The 25,843-nt window shown below is 34.8% G+C and overlaps 2 protein-coding genes across 2 annotated transcripts in view; both read right to left on the reverse strand.

Annotated features, from left to right (window-relative positions):
- Window positions 1-2,558: 2,558 nt before the first annotated feature.
- On the reverse strand, window positions 2,559-10,487 carry LOC147396737 (uncharacterized). Its single transcript, XM_086451836.1, has 7 exons — window positions 10,007-10,487; window positions 9,458-9,620; window positions 6,987-7,152; window positions 6,807-6,890; window positions 4,347-4,454; window positions 3,678-3,944; window positions 2,559-2,976 (listed from the first exon to the last, which is right to left on the reverse strand). Exons 1-7 carry the CDS (start codon window positions 10,329-10,331, stop codon window positions 2,878-2,880), a joined length of 1,212 nt encoding a protein of 403 aa, XP_086307962.1. The 5' UTR covers window positions 10,332-10,487; the 3' UTR covers window positions 2,559-2,877.
- A 14,317-nt stretch (window positions 10,488-24,804) lies between these two features.
- Window positions 24,805-25,843, reverse strand: part of LOC147396738 (uncharacterized) — a 31,941-nt gene continuing 30,902 nt past the window's right edge. The window contains exon 8 of the mRNA XM_086451843.1: window positions 24,805-25,271. The gene's annotated coding sequence lies outside the window, so the exon portion shown is untranslated. The remainder of the gene's footprint in view (window positions 25,272-25,843) is intronic.

Genomic DNA, 25,843 nt, shown 5'->3' on the forward strand with positions numbered 1-25,843 from the left:
TATTTTTTTGTTTTGTGTGCAAAATAGTCATTTTTGAACCCCTTGAATAAGATGATGATGTCGGGGGTGATGACGATGATTATGATACTGACAATGATAATGATCATCATCATCATCATCTTATCCAAAAAGTTGAAGATGGTTAGTTTTGGAAAGAAAAATAAAGGGTTTTAGATCACTTTTTACCAGTCGATAAGAGAAGACCAAAGACAATGGGCATGTGAAGAGTTTGAAAATATGAGCTATCTCATCCAGAAGAAGTGTACTTTCTCTAGGAACGGTTAATACAATTTTTTTTAATCGATTTTCTATTAATAGAAAATTGTTCCGATGAAGATTCTATACAGTCGAGACCAACGAAAAATCTCCAAAATACTGGGGAAAATCTCTCTAGTGAAATCACACAACCCAAAAATCAAACAAACAGTAGTAATCACCTTCTACTACACGAAAAAAGCCACAAAACTTACCCACAACACCACCAAACAACTAAGATCCTTCTGCAACTTGATCACATGAGGGCATATACACACCCACAATCAAAAAACAATCCTCTACATAGAGGATTTAAACACCAACGAACTCGTAAGCTTCAATCAGATAAAGAAGAAATCTGATTTTCCAAAATCAAGAGAAAGCACAAAAGAAAAGATTAAAAAATAGAGTAAAACTCAAACCCTTATTTCACAATGTGTTATGATACCATGTAGAATAAGAGTTTGAGGAGAGGAGAAGAGTGGAGAGGAGTCAAAGTGACTCCAACCCTAACAATCAGCCCATATATATATATATATATATATATATATATATATATATATATATAGGGTCCCTATCCGTGGCCAACAGTTTGGCAAACATTTTGGCAAACACTTTTTCAAAACATGGGTTAGAGGTCTTGGAATGGGCTGATTTTTGGTGAGGATGATCTCTACGGTGAGGAGATCATTCTCACCAAAAATCAGCTCATTCCAAAACTTCTAGCCCCATTTTACAAGTTGAAAAATCGTGAACCGTCCATTTTTTGTAAACCATTTTTGATGAGGTTAGAAGTTTTGGAATGGGCTGATTTTTGGTGATGATGATCTCCTCACCATAGAGATCATCCTCACCAAAATCAGCCCATTCCAAGACCTCTAACCCATGTTTTGAAAAATGTGTTTGCCAAAATGTTTGCCAAACTGTTGGCCATTGATCGCTACCCATATATATATATATATATATATATATATATGGGTCCCTTTCAGCAACAAACATTATAACAAACATTTTGGCAAAACATTTTTCAAAACATGGGTTAGAGGTTTTGGAATGGGCTGATTTTTGGTGAGGATGATCTCTACGGTGAGGAGATCATCCTCACCAAAAATCAGCCCATTCCAAAACTTCTAGCCCCATGTTTACGAGTTGAAAAATCGTGGACCGTCCATTTTTTGTAAAACATTTTTGATGGGTTAGAAGTTTTGGAATGGGCTGATTTTTGGAGATGATGATCTCCTCACCGTAGAGATCATCCTCACCAAAAATCAGCTCATTCCAAAACCTCTAACCCATATTTTGAAAAATGTTTTGCCAAAATGTTTGTCAAAATGTTTGTTGCTGAACATTTCCCTATATATATATATGGGTCATGATCTCTAGACACATAAAACTACAACATTTTTGTCTTATATGGGCAAAAAGCTACAAAAATCAGCTCATTCCGAACCTTTTTGCCCATACAAGATAAAACACAGTGTAGCTTTATGTGTATAGGGATCCTAATCATATATATATATATAGGGAGCGGTTCGGCAGCCCTAAAGTTTGCCAAACATTGTGCCAAACATTTTCAAAACATGGGTTAGAAATTTCAAAATGAGCTGATTTTTGGTGAGGATGATCTCTTCGAAAATCAGCTCATTTTGAAATTTCTAACCCTAGTTTACAAATTGAAGAATCGTGGACCGTCCAATTTTTGTAAATCACTTTTGATGGGGTTAGAAGTTTTGGAATAGGCTGATTTTTGGTGAGGATGATCTCCTCATCATAGAGATGATCCTCACAAAAAATCAGCTCATTCCAAAGCTTCTAACCCATGTTTTGAAAAATGTTTGGCACAATATTTGGCAAATTTTAAGGCTGCCAAACCGCTCCCATATATATATATATATATATATTAAGTCTAACACAAATGAAAATTTCACATATACCCCTACTACTAATAATTAATTACTCCTAACAATATACAGTAATTAAAAATAAAAGGGGGCTAGGTTTCGGAGACTAGTGAGAAAACACATGATCTCATGCAACTGTGCAAACAAGAAATCCAACGACAGAGATTTATACATATCTAGATAACAAAAATCTCAACGGTTGAATTTTCTTTAAGCTCCATTGTAGGCCTGGTCATTAGTTTTCAAACAGTATCTGTGAGAGGGAAATTTTTGGGATATATTGATTCCTCATATCCCCCCATCATCAATCAAATATTTGTATGAGAGGAAGCAACCACTCTTATGCACTAACCATTTCACTTGCATTACCATGGAGTGGTGTTTCTTGATGAGAATGCATAAGATATTGTTTGAATGTAGAAGTTTTGCATGAATTACTCGTTTCCAATCCACTCATCCGAAAGAGAGTTGCTTGTATCCCCATTCAGAGACACCCTTACAAATAGCAACAAGGCGTAGGCCTCATATCATTATATAACAGACCAACTATTTACTATGGAAACCTAAGACAAATAAACTGGAAAATTGTATTAAATTCAATCAAAACAAGAAGTTTTAAGAAACTTAAGGAGATCCCTATGACATCTATCGAAATATGAACTTCAGAAAAGGTTATTTACAGACATGGATGAAAAGAGATGACTCATACATAGTGTTGTCCTCAAGTAAAAGAAACTTCACAGCACAAGAAGTGGTCCCATATAACTTTCAAAGTGTCTTGAAGCATGCCAGTTATGGGGTTTTGTTCCACCATCCAATCCTGAAAATTACAAGGGAAGGTTACACAGGCGGAAATTTCATAAATAAATAAATATAATACATGGACAAATGACTCGTTGATCCAGGACATAATAAGCAATCCAATGTAATGGCAATTTGGATTTATCATTCAAAAGTTTGTTCAAAAATTCGAAAAAAACAAAAAAACAAAAAAACAAAAAATGAAGAATTGATGGTTCTATAATTTTAATATTAAAAGTGTTCTTCAATAATTTGAGAGTAATATTATTTTTTTCTTTTGAGATTAATAAGATAGGCCCAAAAATATACAAATTTTACCAATTCTTCATAAAATTTGGCCATATGACATGCATATTTCCAGAAATATTGGAAATACTGCTTAAAAGGCCAAATTCTAAATGATAAGGAAAACTATTGCAGGTTCTGACTGATTATATTAGGACAACAAAGTTTAAGTTCATTGCAGCAACAAGTAGTAGCCTAATGGGGATGGCTCCTAGAGAAAATTCTAGATGTTGTACAATCAAGCTAACCTTGCTGACTGTACCACATGTGGCACACATTCAAGGGGTTTGGGCCCCACCTTTGCGAACTAGTTCAAAAATCTAAATTAACCAAATATTCCAATTTTTCTCACAATCCCCCAAAGAATGCAATAGGTGGACAGCTACGAGCATTAGTAACAAAATATAGACAGTGTAATCAACTAACAAAACTTACCCTCAACTCCCTGGTAATATCTGTCATCTTCAAATTAACTTCCCTTGAAACTCCACCAATTGAAGTCCTGAAATCAAATCGATCCGCATGCCTTAACTTCAGCTTCATTGATGAACTTTTGAAAGATTTAGTTTTGGTGTGCCAAACCCCGACAACATGGTATCTATCACTTGACTCCTTTCCCAGAGGCCACCTTAGCCCCCCCTTCACATCTGGATCTATAACTGCAGACTTTACTAAATTTGTCAAATCATTCTTCTCATCATCCTGGGAACAAAATGTATATCAGCATAATCACAAATGTTATGAGTTTGCAAGGAAAGTTTTTATAATTAAACCCTTTTTTCTTGGATTTTTAGTTGGAAGCCTCAGGAAAATTTAAACATAAGGGGAAAGAATAGTAAATGCATATTTACCAATTAAAATTTAGGTAATTTTATTCATAAAATTATAAATATCAAAATATGGTGAATAAAAGAATAAGTTACAGTCAGAGAATTATGAAAATCAAAAGGCATTGTCTTGCATAAACCAAAAGTTTTAGCGTTTTTTTATAATTTTCAGGAAAATCCCATGAGATTTTCGAAACTATCATAAATATCCAGAATTAACGGTTCACAAATTTTATGAAAAACAAATGCTTGAAATACATAGGGGAAGGGGACTCACTGTCAGTGCTGTCAAGGTCCTCTTGGTGAACAGCATAAGCCTCAGATCTAGATCTTTGTCGAGGCATGATATGTCTACTACCAAGTGACGCACTTGGTTCAGTTCGATCTACAAGATGTAACAGAACATGTTTTAATTTAAGCTGCCAAAAACACAAGCTAGTATGTTATTCCTCTAAAATTTGATATAAGAACATGCGTAGATACCAAAAAAGGCAAAGCATAACCCTCAAGTCTAGATCCTTGTTAAGGCATGATGCATCTATTACCAAGTGACGCACTTGGTTCAGTTCAATCTACGGGTGTAACAGAAAATACGTTTTAATCTAAGTTGCAAAAAACATGAGCTAGTCTGCCATTCCTGAAAAAATTTGACATAAGACATTTTGTAGATATTATATGAGGAAAAATCAAAATATAAGTTTAGAATGTTTTCTAATTTTTTTCATGGCATTACATTTCGACATGTATCTATAAGAATAGAATCCCAAAATATTTATATTGCCACAGGGACCAAAAATTAACATTACTAGAATATTTTCATTACTAAAATATTTCTTTAGTTCTTTTGAATCGTTATCACTTCTTTTCCAAACGAAACTTAATTTTCTTTAGATACACCCAAAAAATAAAAATAAAAAGCAAAAGAACATGATCCAAATCATCTTCTACCTTTAGACGACAAGACTCAACACCCAACTCATTTTTACTTCAGCTTTCCAATTTTAGGAGATTTTGTTCATTCTGCTCTCATTTCTCGTATGATTTTGATTATGTTGCTTAAGGGTTCCTTGCACTGAATAGGCTTTGTTAGAGTTCTTACTTTTATTATGTTCTCATTTCATTGTATGTCCTGCGGGGCACATGGCTTAAGTCCATCACGACTTGACCATTTTATATATAAATAATGAAGGACGAAACCTAGAGTGGGTATCAATCACACTTTCATCTCTGAGACTTTTTTTCTCATCTTTGTGCGTGTTTTCAGTTTTCTCTTTTCACGATGGCAAATTTGGGGATTTCTAATGGTGTCGGTGCTCAGATCACCTTTGTCAAACTCAATGGCACAAATTATTTACCATAGTCTCATTCTATTTGACTATTTCTATGCGCCAAGAAGAAATCTAAAATCACATGACAAGCGCTATGAGGACTGGCAAAGTGACAATTCCTTGGTGGTGAGGGTGACTTTGGAACGACATGGAACCATCAATTTCCTCTAATGTTACGTACTTGGGTACACTAAGCAGATTTGGGCGGCCATTCAGGAGATGTATTCCCATGAAAGAAACGTGTCACTGGTTAGTAACACGAAGAAGCAAGAAGCAACATGTAGTAGCCTGGTCAAGTGCAAAGGAAGAATTCAGGTATATGGCTAATGGAGTATGTGAAATGTTATGACGAAGGACTCTTCTTCAAGAGCTTGACTTTCCTGTGGAAGGTCCAATGAGGTTGTATTGTGATAACAAAGCAACCATCAGTATTGCTCATAACTCAGTTCAATGTGACAGAACCAAACATATAGAGGTTGATTGACATTTTCTTATAGGGAAAATTGTGTCTAGAATCATATGCACACCTTTTGTGAAGATAGAAGATCAACTCACAGATATTCTTACCAAACGAGTTAACAATATTCAGCTTTGTAATTATTTAGGCAAGTTGGACATGGTAAACATTTATGCACGGTAGACATTTATGCACCAACTTGAGGGGGGTGTTGAAAGGATAGAATAGCCTTTTTATTATTCTAATGTTTATGCAAGTATTGTTTAGGGTATTTTTGTCACTCTAAATAATTATGTTATAAATAAAAATGTTTAAGTCATGAGAACACCTCCCCATGATCTCCGATTTCGCCCATTCTTCTTCTCTGCTTCCTTTATCTTCTTCTCTCATCTTCTTTTTCTCATCTTCTTGTCTAGATCTAAATCAATTGAAGATTTTCCACTCTAACAACTGTCCATTAAGATATCTAAGTAGAAAGTTATGCCTAATTAGAATTAATGGTGCCTAAACCCTGTGAGATTTGATAACTTGGACCTCTTTTCTGGGCATTTGTTCATAGTGGCTGTAGATGACCATTGATCTTTGAAGATTCAGATTTTTGACTGCATCAAAAGCGATCCTCCCACAATTGAATTGTCACCCTTTCCTACTCTAAAAGTGATCCTTTTTTTAAACTTGACCAATCCACTCATGATGCCCTCCCAGACAATGCATCCATAGAGTGTAGAAACTCCCCCGCAATCCCAACAAATGATCGTTCATAGTTATAATAAGTTTTAAGATTTGTTATTATAATTTTACAATCATTTTCTGAAATATTACTGCCTTCTCAAAGTTTTGGCCGCTATTATGCATCACAGACATATATGATAACAATAGCTATCCAAACATAAAATTAATTCGGGTACATATATTCATATATAAATCAGGGGGAAAAGCATAAAAAACTTACCTTGTGGAGTTCAAGCTCTCCGCTAGCTTCCATTACACTGCATTTGCATGAAATAGTTGCATCCGGTAGGAATTTATCAAACACCTAAATGAAATAAGAAAATGTTTCACAAGAACATAAATAGCTGAGTTATTAACACCAATGAAGCTGGTGATTAGAGGTCGTAAGCCAAAAAAATACCTTCACATGATAATACTCTTTCTCCTCAGCAAAATCAAGTCCAATTTCAGGGACAACTCCACCTAGAATGGCTTTCATATATGAGTCTGGAATATTTGTATAAAATGATCTCTTCACTTGGCTCAAAGCAGTTTCAGCAGCTGAACTCGTGCTGGTTGTGTCTAGGCTGATAGAAGGGATCCAACACCACATAAATGCAGGATTATATTAGAAGAATTGATTGATAATATATGCTCTATCTAAAATATGAAATTTATTTCATCTCTTATCAGTTCAAGGTTTAGCTTAGATGACTTGATCAACCATTTACAAAGATCAATCCATATCCAACGACCTTTATCAGTATGATTATTCTAAACTATACTTAAATCCCAGAAATAAGCTTTCTTTTCACATCTAAAAATTGTAAGCCATCCATATGTGCAATACCAATAATTACTACTTCCATGTTTGATTCAAGGAAAGGAAAAAATGAAGATGGTGTCAGAAAGAATTCTCCGTTTACAATACCTTTTTATCAGCATAATCTTTTAGAATTCTAAAATTACTCGGATCTTTAAGCATATGTATTCTTCTAACAGGAAAACATGGTCAGCCAATATCACTGACTACTTTTTTCGTGTTTAACTCAAGAAAAGGCACATATAAAAACTCCATCATAAAAGAATAGTCGTTTTCGGAAACCATCATAAAGCGACACGGCAGAAGTTAAAGCAGGAGAGGAACCAATGGGTGTGACTGTGTAATTGGGACATTTGAAAGTTGTACATTACTACAATGATATTGGGACTTTGATGAACTCTTAACAACATTGTTAACCTTGAGCTTAGAACCAAGCTGTTTTCCTTATCTTTGATAAATCCGTTATAAGCCAATTGTCAATAGTATAATATGTTTTCAACCCCTCTCTTTAAAATTCAAGTTGGATATTCTCTCAATAATCACTTGTTCTGATTCTACATATTGATCATTTTGAACTAAAAGAAAACTTTTTGATGGAAAATTCACCTTATGGATAATATCCTGACTTTCAACAATGACCCCCTATTTTGACTGACAAGAATAGGATATTCTGAAATTGCAGAGGCTTGGTTCGATCAAGCTGCTGAGTATTGGAAACAAGCTATAGTGCTTACTCCAGGGAATTATATTGAAGAAATGTTTGTTTCATCTAACAGAAAAAATAGAAGCTACTTAAGGTTTTCCTTGAGCTCGTGCTGCTCCAATTATGACATATAATCAGTATGAATCCTTACTCAAATGCAAAGCAAGGAAATTCAACAGAATGGGCTCCCGCTCAAGATTTTATCAATCAGCTCATAACCCACATAAGTACGTTTTAGTTAATTTAAGAGCTTCCATTGCCATACCAACTTTTACTTAGAGCACCCCACAATGTTTGTGGATTCTTTACTTGTTTCTTATGAATTGGGGTATTAATGTGGCAATGGGAGCTTTCTTAATGACTGGCACTCATTGCACCTACCCTTCCCCAAAATGCACCCCACTTAATAAAATACACCTATATCCCTCCCCCATTTCCCCAAAATGCACCCCCTCTCTCCTTCTCTTCTTCGTCGTCACTCCACTAACACCACCACCACCCTCTTTCTCTCTCTCCTTTTATTCTTCTTCTTCACTGCCACCACCGCACCCCACTATCAGGGTTTTAGGGTTTAAACCAAGGTTTAGGGTTTAGGGAGAAGGCGGTGGTGAAGAAGGAGAAGAAGAGGTGAAAAAGAGAGGGTGGAGAGTGGCGATGGTGATGGAGAAGAAAAAGATGAATAGGGTGGGGGAAAAGAAGAAGAGGGGAGGGGGGGGGGGTGCATTTTGGTAAAGAGGAAGGGGACACATTTATCTTTTTAATTTTTTTTCAAGTGGGGTGCATTTTGGGGAAAAGTGGGTGCAATGAGTGTCAATCTTCTTAATTTATTAGCGTTCCTTTAATTTTAATCAGGAGTTCTATTTGATAAGTTTAGCAAGTAGGAGAATCACATTAGGAGTTTCTTATTTTGCCTAGATTTTGAATTAGGAAACCTAGGCTAGAGAGAAGTCTATAAATTGGATGTAATTCTTGTCATTTCACTGATTTGATTCATTTTAGGGTGGAAAATGTTGTGAGAGTTGTGGATTCCGATCCCCATCATCATCATGTGGATTCGGTCTGCCTCTCCACACCTAATTTTGTATCAAAGGAAGTCCCTATACCCCCCCCCCCCCCCCCCCTGTTGTGTGCAACTAGTAATCAACTTGTGGTTCCAGTTTCCCAAAACCCTAACCCTTAGCTGTTATTGTATAAATTTATTGCTTTATAATTTTTGGGGTTCTAGAATCATATATAATAGTCCCTTGATCAAGTAAATAGACTTTTCATTTACTTTCCAAGACATAAAATATCTTCCATGAAATCCAGGTAGGGAGGTACTCTATAAATTGGAATGAGAATGTAGCAAAGAGAAATTAGTTCTTACCCATGAAAGAGAATTTTACCAAATCTAGCTACAAGAGAAGGCTTTACTTCCTCAGACCCTTCATTCCTCACAGATTGAAAAGAAGCAAGTAGGTCTGTCTGTATCTTATCTGCTATTAAAACCCATGGACTCTTCACAGAGCTGCCAATGATCCCATTCATCTCTACAAAACCCAAGACAATAATTCTACTCAATAAACTATAAATCAAGACATCTCTTCTCTTTTGGATTGAATGTTCAAATTGAAAGTTAATAATAAAAAACTTGAAATCAAGATATCTTGATTGTTCAAATTCTCAATAAACTAGAAATCAAGACATCTCTTCTCTTTTGGATTGAATGTTCAAATTGAAAGTTAATATTAATAACCTTGAAAATCAAGATATCTTGATTGTTCAAATTCTCAATAAAACAAACAAAAAAGTAACCTTGAAAATCAAGATATCTCTTTTTAAATGGGTATTCAAGTTCGAAAAAAAATAAAAAAAAACACTTGAAATCAAGATTACTAGATAGTTCAAATTCTCAATAAACTTGAAACCAGCATACCTGGATGTTGTGGACGATCAGACAATAAAACCATTGGCTTTTCTCCTCTTCTACAGTCAATGGAGTCGCATGACATCGGCATCAGTCGAATCGAACCAAGAAGCCGATCATCATCATCAGTTGAATCAACTATAAACCATCTAGAAATCGAATTATTAGCGTAAACTATATATCGACCTTGCAAAGAATGTTTATCATTCCTTCTCTCCAAATTTGATCTCAGATTCGGATTTCTCTGTAAACGAGGACGAAAGAACAAAGGACGAGTAGGTGAAGACACCTCTGTGTCTTTTAAATGCCTCTTGTGTGGAGCAATGTACGCCATTAACAACAATAAAAATTGCAGAAAAAAACACTGAAATTAAGATTCTTCTCAAGATTTCAGAAACAATGAGATTCAGTTTCATTTTGAAAGAATTTATAGCCCTGATTCGTAAACACAACTTGCTGCCGAAGTTGAAGGAGCAACTATTTGCTTTTCACAACTCTTGCCTCGGAAGCAATTATTTGCCACGTGTACTGATATATTTGGCGCCAACATCTAACTGTTGCGTGGGGTTAATTTTTCTGTTTGGGATAACTACTTGCAGATCAAAATTCATCGATTGCACCCCAACTTTAAAAAATGCCAATTTTTAATTTTTATAAACTTCATATAAAATCTCACATTTATAAGGGTGTGTTTGGAAACCTCCAATTCAGCATGAGAGTTGGAGATTCGAAAGAGTTCAACTTTCGAAAATTAACTGTGAGAGTTAAAAATAGCATTCGTGTTTGGTAGCTACTAAAAGGAAGAATATTGAAAGGAGCTTTTTTTGTTTGAAACATCCCAAGAAATCCATTTGTGGTAATTCGAGCATCTCCTTAAACGATTTTTGCTTTTGCTTCCATGGCTCTATATCTCCAGTAAATCTAATTTGAATCTCGATTGAATTTCGAAAATAAATCGAGATAATCGTCCGCTAATCTCATAGACAAAGCCCCATTTGAAGAATGAAGAGACATATAAGATGTGAAGTTTTAATTCTCTAAAACGATATTAGAGGGAAAATCGAAACTTTGCCAGAGAACAGAGTGAGAATTATCAAACTTTTGTATTTGGAGATTAAAGTTGTTGAAGAGAAGAAGATGGTCACCTTCGCTTTGAGTTGACCAAAATACCCCTAAGTACAAATCGGATAATATGAGATTGCCATTGAAGATGAGTTGAGTGGATTTAGACCAAAGAACAGAGATACTCGTGGTGGCGAGCCATGACGAGTAAATAAAATGATTTCATCATATATTTTGGTAACTCGCACTTTTTTTTTCGTTGTACTACTCTCGAAGAACAAAAAAGAAGAAGAATTGGGTTTCGGAAGAATCTATGCAACTTCCAAATAATGTAAACTATTTTTAGAATAGTTTGAGCTTACTAAAAAAGACTGCAACTTTGATTAGTGCAGTCATACCAATAGAATGCAAAGAGAATAGTTTAAGTGGTAAAGTGCAATCAATACTAGGTAATCTATAAGTAGTGTGTCTATTTCAATTATGGAGCTATGAGGCCCATGGGTCAATATCAAACCATTGTCGAGATGCTCAGCAACAAACCTACTTTCGAAAACACGATGAAATGAAAATAGGAAGAGAAAAAATAACAAGAATAGAAAACAAACCTTCGACCTACGAACTACTATTAACAAAAAAGTTCTATAGAAAAAATAATATCCTAGACAAATGGTGCTTTACATTTCTTGATCACCGCTTACCAATGAAACACCAACCCCAATATTGTATATAACAGTGTTGTTGAAATCCTCTTCTTTACTTTCGAATCTTTAGTTTCTCTCTTTCCAAATTTCCTAATATATAGCGAAAGGAATCACACTTTATAGGATATGCTCATTTGATGTGAAAATTATAACCTGCCAATTGTTGACAACTCTATAAGAGATTTCGGTGAGATCCAGTCGATGTCCAAATGAATTGTGCTACCAAACATTAATGAATAAACAAATGGTTTGTTGATTATGTATTGTACTTAACAAAAATAATATGTTAACATGATCAACTTGTTGTAAGGGTAGAATAGTCATTTAATTTATATTGTGGATTTGCTAGTATTTTCTATTTTGTATGAGGGTATTTTTATCAGTCCCATGTTAACCTAAAATAAATATTCTATCCTGGAGACATGTTATAAATTCATGTTCCCCACCTTTTTATCACTTAGGGTTTATTATTGGCAACTTAGTATCAAAGCATAACAAAATACGAATGGATTAATCGACAGAAAAAACCACTAAAGAGGTTGTCATACTGCTGACATCAGCATATGTACTACTGAAGTCAGCAGTCTAAAAAGTTGTAATATGGGTTTTTTTTTCTATGGCTAGAAAACCCCCTCTTCTATTTTGGTTATTGTTTTTGGGTTTTAGAATCCATAATTTTTGTGTGGCTGATTTTTGGACTGTTTCATGTAAAACAAGTCCTAGTAAATCTGATATGGCTAATTTTTATATTCTTTTGTCCAAAATAGATACTAATTTGAGGTTCTTTTGTCCTAGTTTGTATTATTGGGTTCTGCAACTCCATAGTGGATGGAAACTTTCCAAAGTTAAGAGGCCATGTCTGGTACTTCCAACTCTATAAATCGATCATATGTTCCCTTGGAAAATACAAATATGATGATTACTACAGTTAGATTGGATGGGAAAAACTACTTAGAATGGTCATAATAGGGAAAAATGTATATTGGAGGCAGAAGCAAACTAGGATATATCACTAGAAGGGTATTTGAGTTTCTTTATGATAAGTGGGAAACTGAAAACCTCATTATCATGTCGTGGTTTCTTATTCCTTAGGCAACTGAGGAGATTTGGGAGTGTGCAGCCCAAACACATTCTCAATAGAAATGCATTCAATGAGTTTATAAGTTGTGACAGAAGATATCCCATCCGCATTAGGGGAAGAGTACCTTGGCTGAGTACTTTACTTCTCTTAATAGAATGTAGGAGGAGTCAGACCATTACCATATGTTCTAGCCTATGTGTCATGAAGATGGAAAATAATATAAGAAGTTAGTGGTATAGAACAGGATATTTGAGTTTCTTGCAGGATTTAATTTAGAGTTTGAGTTGGCTTGTGTTCAGATCCTAAATCGGGATGACCTACCAACCCTTAATCAAGTATACTCCTATGTCCAAATCGATGAGAGTAGAAGACTCGCTATGAATCAGGTTCCTACCACTGAAAGATTTGCATGGATTTCATGGGGGATAGAAATTTAGTGACAAAGGAAACACGAGTTCAAGTGATTGGGATAATCTCAAATGTGAGCATTGTAGCAAGAAATGACATACAAACAAGAAGTATTGGGATTTGGTTGGTTGCATATAGAAGTTTAATTGGTCATGACCTTCTACAACTCATAATGCTACTATGGATAATCCTACATTGGGAGTAGGAGTTCCATCATAACCTTCCTCTAAATATATGTTCACTATTCCCAATGAATTACTAGAACAACTCCGTTACGCCATGGCATAGTTAGATCAAGCATCTACTACCTCTTCCTTTGCTCAGTTAGGTATTGTTGGTTCTGTTCATCACGTGTCCAATTCTTTTCCTACCTTTCCCTTGATTATTGACTGTGGGGCTTCCGCACACATGTCGAGTATGTCATCCATGTTCACCTGTTATTATGTTTGCTCTGGAAGACACAAAGTTAGGATTGCAAATGGTACCCTTTCTGTCATGTCCGAATAGGGAACATTACCATTTCACCAAATTTCTCCTTATCCCCAGCATTACATGTCCCCAATTTTTCTACTAAATTGTTATTAGTCAGATCTCTCATAAAACATTGAATTGTTGTATCACTTTTTTTCCTTCGCATTGTGTGTTTCAAGACTTGGATAAGAGGAAGACGATTGACATTGAGTGTGACAGTGATGGCATTTATCTTCTCAACAAGACTTTCACTGTCTCAACATCATTGCAAGTTAGTAGTAGTAGTAGTAAAGTCAATAAAGATCATGTTATGTGTTGGCATGCACGCCTTGGTCATGTGTCTTTCAATATTTAAAACTTATATTTTCAGACTTGTTTTTTCTTGTGTCTTTGTCAGATCTTCATTGTAAAATCTGTAAATTGGCCAAACATTGTATAATGTTTTTTCCTTCTAGAGGTAATAAATTAATTCTTTGTTTGATCTTATGCATAACGATGTTTGGGTACCTTCTCCTATTACCTTTATTTTTGGGTTCCGCCACTTTGTTACTTTTGTTGATGATCATTCTCAATGGACATGACTATATCTTATGAAAGTAAAGGATGACGTTTACTTTATTTTCAAAATCTTTCATAAGATGGTGGTCGCCCACTAAGAGAAGAAAATAAAAATCATTTGATCTTAAAAAAAATACTTTTCTGAAATCGAGATTGAACATCAAACTCCATGTGTTCATACACCACAACAGAATGGTGTGGCAGAACAGAAAAATTGCCATCTTCTTGAGGTGACTAGATTACTTATGTTTGGTAACAATGTTCTAAAAATCTTATTGGTTGAATGCAATTCTTACTGTTGTATATCCCATTAATCGAATGCCTTCTCAATGTCCTGAATTTCAAAATCCCATATCAGTCTTCAACCAAATATACCCTTGTTTTAGGTCTCACCCAAAGTTTTTGGGTGTGCTTATTATGTTCATGTCTTTGGTCCTAACCATACAAGTTAGATCCTAGGACTCTTAAGTGCTTTTTTTGGGGGGTATCATTCATATCTCAAAGGATACAAACGTTATCACCCCCTGCACATTGTTGGTTACTTTTCAAGAGTTTGTTCCTTATTTCACCATAAATAGATCCACCTCTCTTCACGGGAAGAATTTGGGTGACAATATTAGTGAATAGAGGTTTCTTCAAATTCTATTGTATGTGCTAGTTCCATTTGATATGTCTCATCAAGTTCCCTCTAATGTATCTCTACTTGTTGATAATATTACCATAACTTGTGACAAGTGTGCTGGTGAACAGAAGGAGATTAAAGTCTACAGTCGAAATTGCTAGAACATGGAGAAAAATGCCACAATTGATAATCCTCTAGGCCAACCTGAGTTCTTGGATCTAGATAATTATGTTACTTCTAGTAATACTCATTGTGTTGATAGTTCTAATCTTCCTATTACTCACAAAAAGGCACACGAAGGTTGTACTCAGCATCCCATTGAACGATTTATGTTGTACAAGGCATTATCCGTCTTGTACATTTCGTTTGTTATCTCGTTAGCTTTTGTGTCTACTCTTTCATCTATTGCAGATACTCTAAAATATCCAAAATGGAGGGAAGCAATCATTTATGAATTGAAAACCTTGGAAAAAAATTCTATTTGGGAACTAGTTGATCTACTAAAGGGAAAGGTAGCTGTGGGGTGTAAGTGGATGTACACTATGAAATATAATCCAGATAGTGTAGTTGAAAGATATAAGGAAATATTAGTTACTAAAGGCTATACTCAAGCCTATGAAATTTACTACAAGGAAAAGTGTGCTCAAGTGGAAAAGTTAAACTTTATTAGAGTTATCCTATTTGTATTAGCTAATCTAATATGACCTTTATATCAACTTGGTGTGAATAATGTTTTCCTTCATGGTGACTTGAAAGAAGAGGTGTACATGTTTCCTCCATCAGGATTCCTAGTGGCAGGAAGAGAAATGAAAGTATGCAAACTAAAAAATCGTTATATGGGTTGAAACAATCATCTAGGGCGTGGTTTGAAAGTTTTAGTGGTGCAATACTAAATCTGAAATATATCACTCTCTATTTATTAAACATACATCAGGCAACATGACCACTCTCATTGTTTATGTCGATAACATTGTGGTGACAAGGTATTTAGCCCGTGAATTTGAAATCAAGGACCTTGGACATTTGAAATATGTTATTGATATAGAAGTGGCGAGATCTCGTGTGGGAGTATTTATTTCTCAAAGGCAGTATCTGTTGGATCTTCTTCAAGAGACAGGAAATTTGGGGGCAAAACCAGTTGCTACACCTAAAGCACCTAATCATAGGTTTAATAAGCAAAATGGTAAGCCTCTATAGAATATAGGTATGTTCCAGCGTCTAATTGACCGATTAATTTACCTTTTTATCATTCGTCCATATATTGCTTATGCAGTTAGGGTCATAAGCTAATATACGTACTCCTCACATAGTATATGGAAGTACTTTATCATATCTTGAGGTATCTAAAGTCTTACTTAAGTATAATGGGCACATGAGAATAAAAGCTTCTATTGATGATTTAGACGCCCTAATTTACATGGGCCCCACTCCATAAATCTTAAAAATTTTATATTTTTAAATCAAATTGTTAACAAATGGGCCAAAGGCCCAAGTATACAAAATCCACATTTTTTCTAGACAAAAGCCCAAGGCCTTTAAACAAATCTATGGACCCACAAATAACTATTTTTGTATTTCCTCCTACAACCCACTCTATAAGTCCATTATATTCTTAAGCCCCTTCTAAACCCGATTTTCCTATCCCTAATCAATTTCTAACAAAATTCTAGCCTAAATTCTCAACCAATTTCTACCCCACTCAATCCCCTAAGCCAATTTCCCTAACCAATTCAATCTTTAGCCATATTCCAAATCCAATCTAAACCCACACCCATATCTCATCACTAAAACCATCAATATTCTTTTAAAAAAATCCAATCCCTATTCAACCATGCCCATGTCAATCTCCATATCTCTTAAAATCCAAATCCAACAACTCAATCCATTTTCATTGACTTATGTCAAGGTCCAACAAGATTCAAGAGACTATTCTTATAAAATAAACATGTGTCACTAGCACAATCACTCTCCCAAATCTATCCCATTAAACCTTATCATAAAAAACTCATACACCACTCCCCTATTATAAAGTCCAATAATTTATTATTATTGTAGAGGTAAAATCTTGGATGTCGTCGAGTCCTCGAGATTTACCCCTAACAATCGATCTTCATTTTCTTAATGCATACAATGATATAAAAATCACATGTAAAAATAACCAAAGAAATAGGAAAAATGAGAAAGATGACAAAACACAATATTAATTTATGGGATTTGTCCTAAAATCTGAATGTGTTCCCTGGCTCCAAAGAGCCATTCCACTATTTTTCAAGCCATTACAAGATCTACAAAACCTAGCCCCCTCTACCTTTTTTCCTCATCCTAAGAGCATCCCCTCCTTCTATCGAATAGTTCTCCTTACATAAAAAGTCAAATCTTTAAAAAAAAAAAAAAAAAAAAAAAAAAAAAAGTAAAATCATTAAGAATTCTCTACAAAATCTATTATTATCTAGAAATATATATTCTCTAGTCAATTAGGAGACTTTCTATTTCTGGATAAAATTACAATCTTAATCAAATAAAATCTCATCCAAGATATATCAATCAATGCCCCGAGATACATACTAATTATCGTGTGAACGATCATCGATATTCTTCTTATTTACGACACGTGTCTAATACTGATTTTACCCTCTACAATTATCATTATCTTAGTCTTATTTTTTTTTTAGTTTGCTAAGCTTAACATCAACATTAATGTGATTTAGTAGTTAAAAGAATGGAAAACCCACTCTAGAAAAGGTTCAAGTCTCCGAAGATTAGTTTTTATGTATAAAAGCCTCGTTAGGTAGCCCTGAAAAATAGTTATGAGATTTACTATTTTCTTTCTTTTCTTTCTTTGTTTTGGAACATGAGGGCTTTGGACTTGAGGTCACCCTAGAGCTAGGGTTTGCTATTAGAAAATTTTGGAGGAGGTTTTGGAATTTGGAGCAAGAAGAGTATACCTTCTCAATCATCTTTTTTCTTACGTATTTTATTTTTGTATTAAAAGAGGCAAGTGAAATCTATCTTAATGTTTTCTTTTGATTCATTGTATGTTATTGGGCTGGATTCATCATATTGATTATATAAATCATATTGGAATCCAATCGATTAAGGATTCTTTTGCTTCTTAGACTCTAATTGATTATGAGTTGTTTTACACATTAGATCCCAATTGAATAAGGGATGTTTTGTATGTTAGGTTCGATCGATTAAAGGAATATTTTGCATGTATAACTACCAATCAATCAAGGGGTTGTTTTGCTTGTTTTATTTTACTAATTAGGATTATGTTGTAGAACTTTAAATAGTGATTTTATGACATTATTGCTATTTATTCTAATGATTATGAATCATCAAAAGTATATGATTTCGAGTATTATTTCATGATAATCTTAATATATAACTCTTTTATGTGAAACACATAAAACACAGAGAATTTAATGGTTAATGAAATTCGAATGATGGAATGATTACATTAAGGGTTTGGGTTGAGTTGACTCAGTGGACCAAGTAGGTGTAGAGTAAATTGTGTTAATGATTAAATTAGTATACCAAGTCTTAACTATAATTGTGAATCATTGGGTATTGTACCAGTAGATTAAGTTAGTTAAATTAGATTGATCTACTGATAATATGTTGTCATACAGGATACATTAGAGTTAGTATTGGATGGACAAAGTCAGTTCGAATTACATTTCGTACAGTGCCACCAGTATGAATTGGTTCATACTGGCTTGTTATAAGTGGATCTAGGTGATCATTGTCTGAATTTAAATGTAGTTATTGGAATTGATCACTAGATTCGATCAGCCAATTGAACCAAAGGAATGTTGTTCTGTTATCGACGTAATCTTTGTGTAGTTTGGGTGCATCAACGAACAAATAGTCAAGTGGAATATGTATCTTTCTATGGATTGATGGCTATTGATTCTAAATAGAGAACGTTAGTCATTCAGTTGTCATAGAAGATCATGCGTCTTCTATAGGTCTATGACCTTATGTATCTAGTCGTGTAGTTGAGTTACACATAGGACATTTTATATTAATACTAATAAATTAATCTTATCTAATGTACCCACATAAGTTATTCATTTATTGATAATTTGTACAGTGACTTCGTACTACTATGTTTTGCATAATTGGTGCAAGTTGAGTAGTTGGTAGCTTGCGAGCTGTTGGCTCATCATTGTTTTCTACATATTTTCAGGTACAGTACGTGGACACGACGGAGGTGGTGAAGTAGGTTAGTAGATTTGTCTATTTTAGTAATTCTATCTACTTGTTTTATTTTAGAGAGATAGGTAGTGAGGATACGAAACAAATTTTCTTGATTTATTATAATGTTAGAATTTGGGTTATTTCTTATGATTGGGAAATATTTAGCTACTTGCTCTTGTATTTCCAATTGTATAAATTTTTTAGTTATTGTGATATTCTATGCTTGAGATATGTTCTCAGTGTTATACCTCAAAATCCGTGTCCAAATCTAGATGATATTGAGTATTCAAATTTGGAAGTGTGAAAATTGGTATCAGAGATCAAGGTCTAGACTTGTAGAAGTATGGAATTAGATAGTTTATGAATCGAATGAAGCCTGGGACATATATTGTCTTGTTTCCAAAATATTTTAAAACTCCTTTATCAATTTCATAGGTTTATTAATTTTTTTCTTTTTTTAGTTCTTTCCTTTTTCCCTTACACTTGAGTTTTGTTGAACTAACATTATTCTTGCTCAATTATGAAGGTTATGGCTAGAAGAAGGGGAAAAGCTCGAGGAAGAAACATATGTGGGGGTGAACGAGCAGATGTACCACCCATTAATGAAGTTACTTGACCAAAGGTAGGTCCAAAGGGTATACCTGACATAGCCGCGATATTGAGAACTTTGCAAGCTGCTACTCGTGCTTTCGATCAGTCAAATCGCGGGATTGATGCCTGGGACGAAAGGGAAATAGTTAGAGTGCAGGCACTGCTACCACCAGCTACTCCAGTGTCAGAGACTCGTATGACTGACTTAATTAAGGTGTTTTATATGTATCAACCACCTATCTTTGGGGGCTCGATAGACCCGATGAAAATAGACAAGTGGAGGGAAGAGATGAAAAAGATATTCAAGATGATGGATTGTACTGAAGTATAGAAACAAAAGATTGCAGCCTTCAAACTAAAAAGGGATGCACATCATTGGTGGAAGAGCAGGATTAGAAACATGGATGACTCTAAGATCACATGGATTGAATTATGGCATATGTTCGATAAAAAATTCTTTTTTTCTAATGTTAGAGACCAAAAGACGACAAAATTCATGACTTTAGAGCAAGGAGATCTGTTAATGGCTGATTACGAGACAGAGTTTTCTAAGTTGTCATACTTTGCAACACATATCATACCTAATGAGTATCAACATGCGTGAAAGTTTGAGCATGGACTAGAACCATCAATTTGTAAGATGGTGATTGGACTTAGATTGCCACTTTGGCTGAGGTGGTGGAGCGAGCTCAAATTATTGAACGAGATAATGGTGCATTCAGGAAGACTAGTGCTGATAGAGCATTGCAAAAAGGGAAGAATGAGGCAATATTCCAGCCTACTCAACAGGGGCAACCTAAACAACAATAATGAAAAAAAATAAAAAGACCATTATGACTTCTACTACAAAATCAGCTGGTAAACAGACTGGCCGAGTTCAGATCAAGGGCAAATGTTTTAACTGTCAGGAGAAAGGACACATGGCCAAGGATTTCCTCAAACCACGAGTTAAGGGTAATGGACAACGTCGAGGAAAACCAACTCGATAGAATAAAGGGCAGCACAAGCATAATTAGCCTTAGGGACAGATTCAAAGGTAGAATGGCCATAACCAACTCTTGATGTAGCAACAATAGTCGTAATCAAGACAGCTTAAATGTCATGGTTGTGTTCTTTCGAAGCGAGGTCATACGGTGCTTGAGGTGATAACTTGAAAGCAAGCTTGTCAAAAATATCTCACGCATACAAAATGTAACTAGCAATACAAGAGAACGGGAGCAACACAAGGAAAAGCCCAGAGGCAACTTTGTTGATGTAGTAAGTAATTACACGGAGTAACACGTTACAAAGTAAATAAGGTATGTTACAAGCAACTAGTGATCTAGTACACGCGGGACGCCACATAACTTGGGCAAGGGCCCAAAACACACCCTTCTTACCAAGAGTATGTACACTAAGTCTTTCTTGGGTTTCCAGAAGGAAACATCAAAAGTAAAGGCCAATCATACTCTCTCCTATTTTATTACAATAATGCCACTAAACTAACAAATATGTCATGACATGGGGCTAATATAACTTCATATATGAGCCTTACATAGATTTACATGGGTGCTCCCGGATGACTTTGGGGTGAGCTATACCTAACTCTAGGTGTCGTAGTACATGACCTTCACACTAAGGCTCAGGGTAAGGTCTTTGTTGTGGTTCTAAAGGAGCAAGATACCAACAAGGCAGTTATCAAAGGTACACTCCTTATATGCAACATATTTGCTAGAATGTTATTTGATACAAGTACTTCACATTCTTTTATTTCCACATCTTTTCCAATCTTGTTGAGTTTAGTAACTGAGTCACTTGTAGTTTCATTGTGTATCGCCTCACCAACAGGTCGGTCTGCCATGATAGAGTGTGTGGAGTGGGTCCTATCAGCACAGGGGATACAATATTTCCAACTTAGTTAATTGTTCTTAATATGAACGAGTTTGATGTAAATTTGGGAGTGGATTGGCTATCAACCTTCCATGTCAAGATTGACTCATATGAAAGGTCAATCACCATTTGTTTACTAGGACAACCACAATGTGGAATTGCATGTGCTCAGGGTAATTCTTTGGTGGAAAAGTCTCTTACCTACTTAGAAGTGGTAAAGCGAGATTCAGGAGTGCAACACAACCCAGTAGTTTTAGAATATTCGGACACATTTATGGAAATACCAAGTTTACCAACTTGAGTGAGATTGATTTGTGTATCAACCTCTTACTTGGAACAATACCTATTGTCAGATCACCTTAAGTCAGGGATTCATTCACGAGAGCTCTTCAGCATGGGGTATACTTGTCTTGTTTGTCAAGAAGAAAGATGGATCCCCAAGACTTTGTATCAATTATAGACAATTGAACAAGGTTACGATTAAGAATAAATACATTGTACCGAGGATTGACGACCTCTTTGACCAATTGCGTGGAATTACTTTGTTCTCAAAGATTAATTTGAGGTCAGGATACCACTAATTAAGGGTGAGAGATGAGGATGTTGAGAAAATAGTTTTCAGAACTCGTTATGAGTCCTACGAGTTTCTAGTTATACCGTTTAGAAAGAGGGGAGGTGGGGTGCACCTGAGTATCTGATCTATTGCAATCTTCTCTTCCTCTCTTAGATAAAAAAAAAATGTTATCTCCTCTTAATTTCAAACAAAATAGATGCCCTTGACCTTGGTCTCTAATAGAAGACTAGATCATTTAGACCTCCCCCTCATGTGTTTGGTAAATATTTGATATACCCTTGTGTTTTGAGACTGATGGCATGACCCTTGACTATAGTCTTTTGGGAAAGACTTTATCTTTTAAATAATATTAGTGTTTTGAATGTTTCATATTGTTTCGGCAAGGTATTAGTATCGTTTCAATTTTTGAAAAAAATCGAATCATCGGAACGAAACAACATTCTATACCATGCTTATATGCCATAACTATTTTTTCACTGGTATTACCATAGAGTAATGTTTCTTGATGAGAATGGATACGATATTGTTTAGACTTCCCACGTATTGAATATAAAAGTCTTGTATGAATTACTAATTGCCAATCCACTCATCAAAAAAGAGTTGTCGTATCCGCTTTCAGAGACATCATTGCAAATAGCAACATTGGCCAGGCAAACCATTTTTGTGAAGGAAAATCTAATAAAAAGACCCGATTTCACCAAATAATCTAAGGAAATCATTTTTGCGGCTGTTGGGACAATTTTATTGAGCCTCACCTTGGGACATGCCTCAACGTAGGCCTCATACACTTGATAATAGTCCAATTGTTTATTATGGAAACCCAAGAAAGAACATGTTGGGCTTGGAGAACACAAGACAAATCAACTGGAAAATTATATCACACTCAATCAAAACAATAATTTTTATGAAATTAAAGGAGATCCTAATGTCATCTATTGATGGGAGTCATTATGTTTCCACCAAAGATAAGGGGTAAGGGGTAAAATTGTGCTTGAAGTGGGAGATGGATCAAACCAAAGATTAAAACAGTTGAATTGATTACAAGTCACAAAAAAATAGAAATGAAAGTTGTTGAAATTTAAACTAAAATGTGAAAATAAAAACCAATAGAGAGAAAGATCCACCTAGAGCCATCTACCTAACCTAATCTAGTTTCTATCCTCTTTTTATCTCAGTCCAAGAGGTTTAGTATTGCTCCTTGAATAGGAAGGTTTAGCAAGAAAATCTGAGTTGGGAATCCAAGTTATGGCTCATTCACTCACTATAGGGTCAAGCCCTTAATACCTAATATCTAAACTAAGCATGAAACATCTTGATCTTAGCTAAGTATTAACTATCTAACTCTAACATAAAATGTGCAAGGGTTCTTCTTTTAGCTTTGTTCCATTGGAGTTGGACAAGCCATGAAGAGAGTCCATAAACATTTAAGCAATATAATAGAGGAATTGAAACTAAATAACAACATAAAAAAACTTGCTCTAGCCTTCTCCACTCTCTAATGGATGGATATTAAGCTAAGGTAATAACAATAACAAGATGATAGAAAAGAACAACTCTTACATTCATTGAAAATAAAGGGTTACACTATCCTCTCTCACTCTCACTATTTACATAAATTTATTGGGAAAATAATCATATTCTAAATTGGGGAAGAAGACAAAAAGGCTTAAGGTCAAGGGACTTGGACTTTTTCTATAATAGGCAAGGGTCCTATTTATAAAAGAAATTAGGGCTTCTGGAAGCATTTGAAATCGAGGTGTCGCCATCAATCAACATCATTTCTTGTGCGAATAATTTCCATAAAGAATTAGGGCAACCCTTCTTACTTTTACTGCTCCACCGTGAAGATTGCTCAAAAATGATTGCGCTTCGATCCAAACTCTTCTCTTCTTATTTGCAAAACAAAAATCATTATGATGATTTGGTGTTCAATTTTGTTCTTCTGATCTTTGATCTGCATATTTGAATACGCGCGTAATTAATTTTTCGATAAATGCATAATTTCATGCAATTATGCCAAATTAACATGATTATTCATGTAACGAGATATTATGGGGTATAAAATGATTATTTGTTAATAAAGGTAAAATTGAGACTTTAACTGTGATAAGTGCCTGGGAAAAATACGGATAAATCAATATTTTGAGACATTGATCATCTATATGAAGATTTAATTACATTAACAGATGAAAATAGATGACTCATAGTGTTCGTCCTCAAGTAATCTTCAAGTAAAAGAAAACTCACGGCACAAGAAGTGCTCCCATATCAATTTCAAAGTGTCTTGAAGCATGTTAGTTATGGGGTTTTGTTCCACCGTCCGATCCTGAAAATTACAAGGGAAGGTTACATAACCTAGTTACAGAGAAAAGTCATCAAAATAGTAAGCAGGAAGTAAACATGAGCACAAGGAAACCATCCGGAATTTCAAATGGATTGAAAGCCCTATGAAGATAATATAAGGTAGACATTTCATATGGGGCAGCTCTAAATATAATGTTACCATATACATGGACAAATGACTCGTTGATCCAGGAAATCCAACATAATGGCAATTTGGATTTATCATTCAAAAGTTTGTTAAAAAATTTGAAGAAAAAAAAAACACAAACAAAAGTTGAAGAACTGAAGATTCTGTAATTTTAATATTGAAAATATTCTTTAGGGGGTTCAGGCCCCATCATTCGGTATTCTCACCTCTTCAAATTAGATTAAAAATCAAAACTAGCAAAAATTTCCAATTTTTCTCACAATCCAAAAGAATGCAATAATTGGACATCTACGAACTTTAGGGTTTTGGAGAATATAGGATGTCAAGGCTGTTAGTAACAAAATATAGCAAGAGTAATCAAATAACGAAACTTACCCTCAACTCCCTGTTAATTTCTGCCATCTTCAAACTAACTTCACTTGAAACTTCACCAATTGAAGTCCTGAAATCAAATCGAAGTTAGCTACCAAATGCTTAGTGCACTTAGGGGAAGGGGACTCACTGTCAGTGCTGTCAAGGTCCTCTTGGTGGACAGCGTAAGCCTCAGGTCTAGAACCTTGTCTAGACATGATACATCCATTACGAAATGACGCACTTGGTTCAGTTCGATCAACATGATGTAACAAATATGTTTTAATCTAAGCTGCCAAAAACACAAGCTAGTATGTCATTCCTCTAAAATTTGATATAAGAGCAAGTGTAGATACTTTACAAGGAAAAGCATAAGCCTCAATTCTAGAACCTTGTCAAGACATGATACATCCATTACGAAGTGACGCACTTGGTTCAGTTCGATCTACAGATGTAACAGAATATGTTTTTATTTAAGCTGCACAAAAACTTGAGCTAATTTGCCATTCCTTAAAAAATTGACATAAGACCTAATGTAGATGTTACATGAGGAAAAATCAAAATATAAGTTTAGACTGTTCTATAATTTTTTTCATGGTGTTACATTTCGACTTGTATCTATAAGAATAATATCCCAAAATCTTTATAGCCACACGGACCAAAAACAACATTACTACAGTATTTTCATTTCTACAATATTTCTTTAGTTATTTTGAATAGTTATCTTATCACTTCTTTCCCAAAAGACACCTAATTATTTGACAGGACTCTACATCCTACGCATTTTTTTACTTTAAGCTTTCCAATTTTAGGAGATTTTGTTCATTGCACTTTCATTTCTCATACGATTTCGATTATGTTGCT

This window comes from Akebia trifoliata, chromosome 8 (genome assembly GCF_017979445.1).
Source record: "Akebia trifoliata isolate Shusen 1 chromosome 8, ASM1797944v1, whole genome shotgun sequence".
Classification (NCBI taxonomy): domain Eukaryota; kingdom Viridiplantae; phylum Streptophyta; class Magnoliopsida; order Ranunculales; family Lardizabalaceae; genus Akebia; species Akebia trifoliata.

Coding starts and splice junctions, on each gene's coding strand:
- LOC147396737 (XM_086451836.1), bottom strand. CDS start 10,331: ATGGCGTACATTGCTCCACACAAGAGGCATTTAAAAGACACAGAGGTG. Junction 7,153..9,457: donor GGTAAAATTCTCTTTCATGG/GTAAGAACTAAT, acceptor CCCTTCTATCAG/CCTAGACACAACCAGCACGA. Junction 3,945..4,346: donor GGACCTTGACAGCACTGACA/GTGAGTCCCCTT, acceptor TTTTGTTCCCAG/GATGATGAGAAGAATGATTT.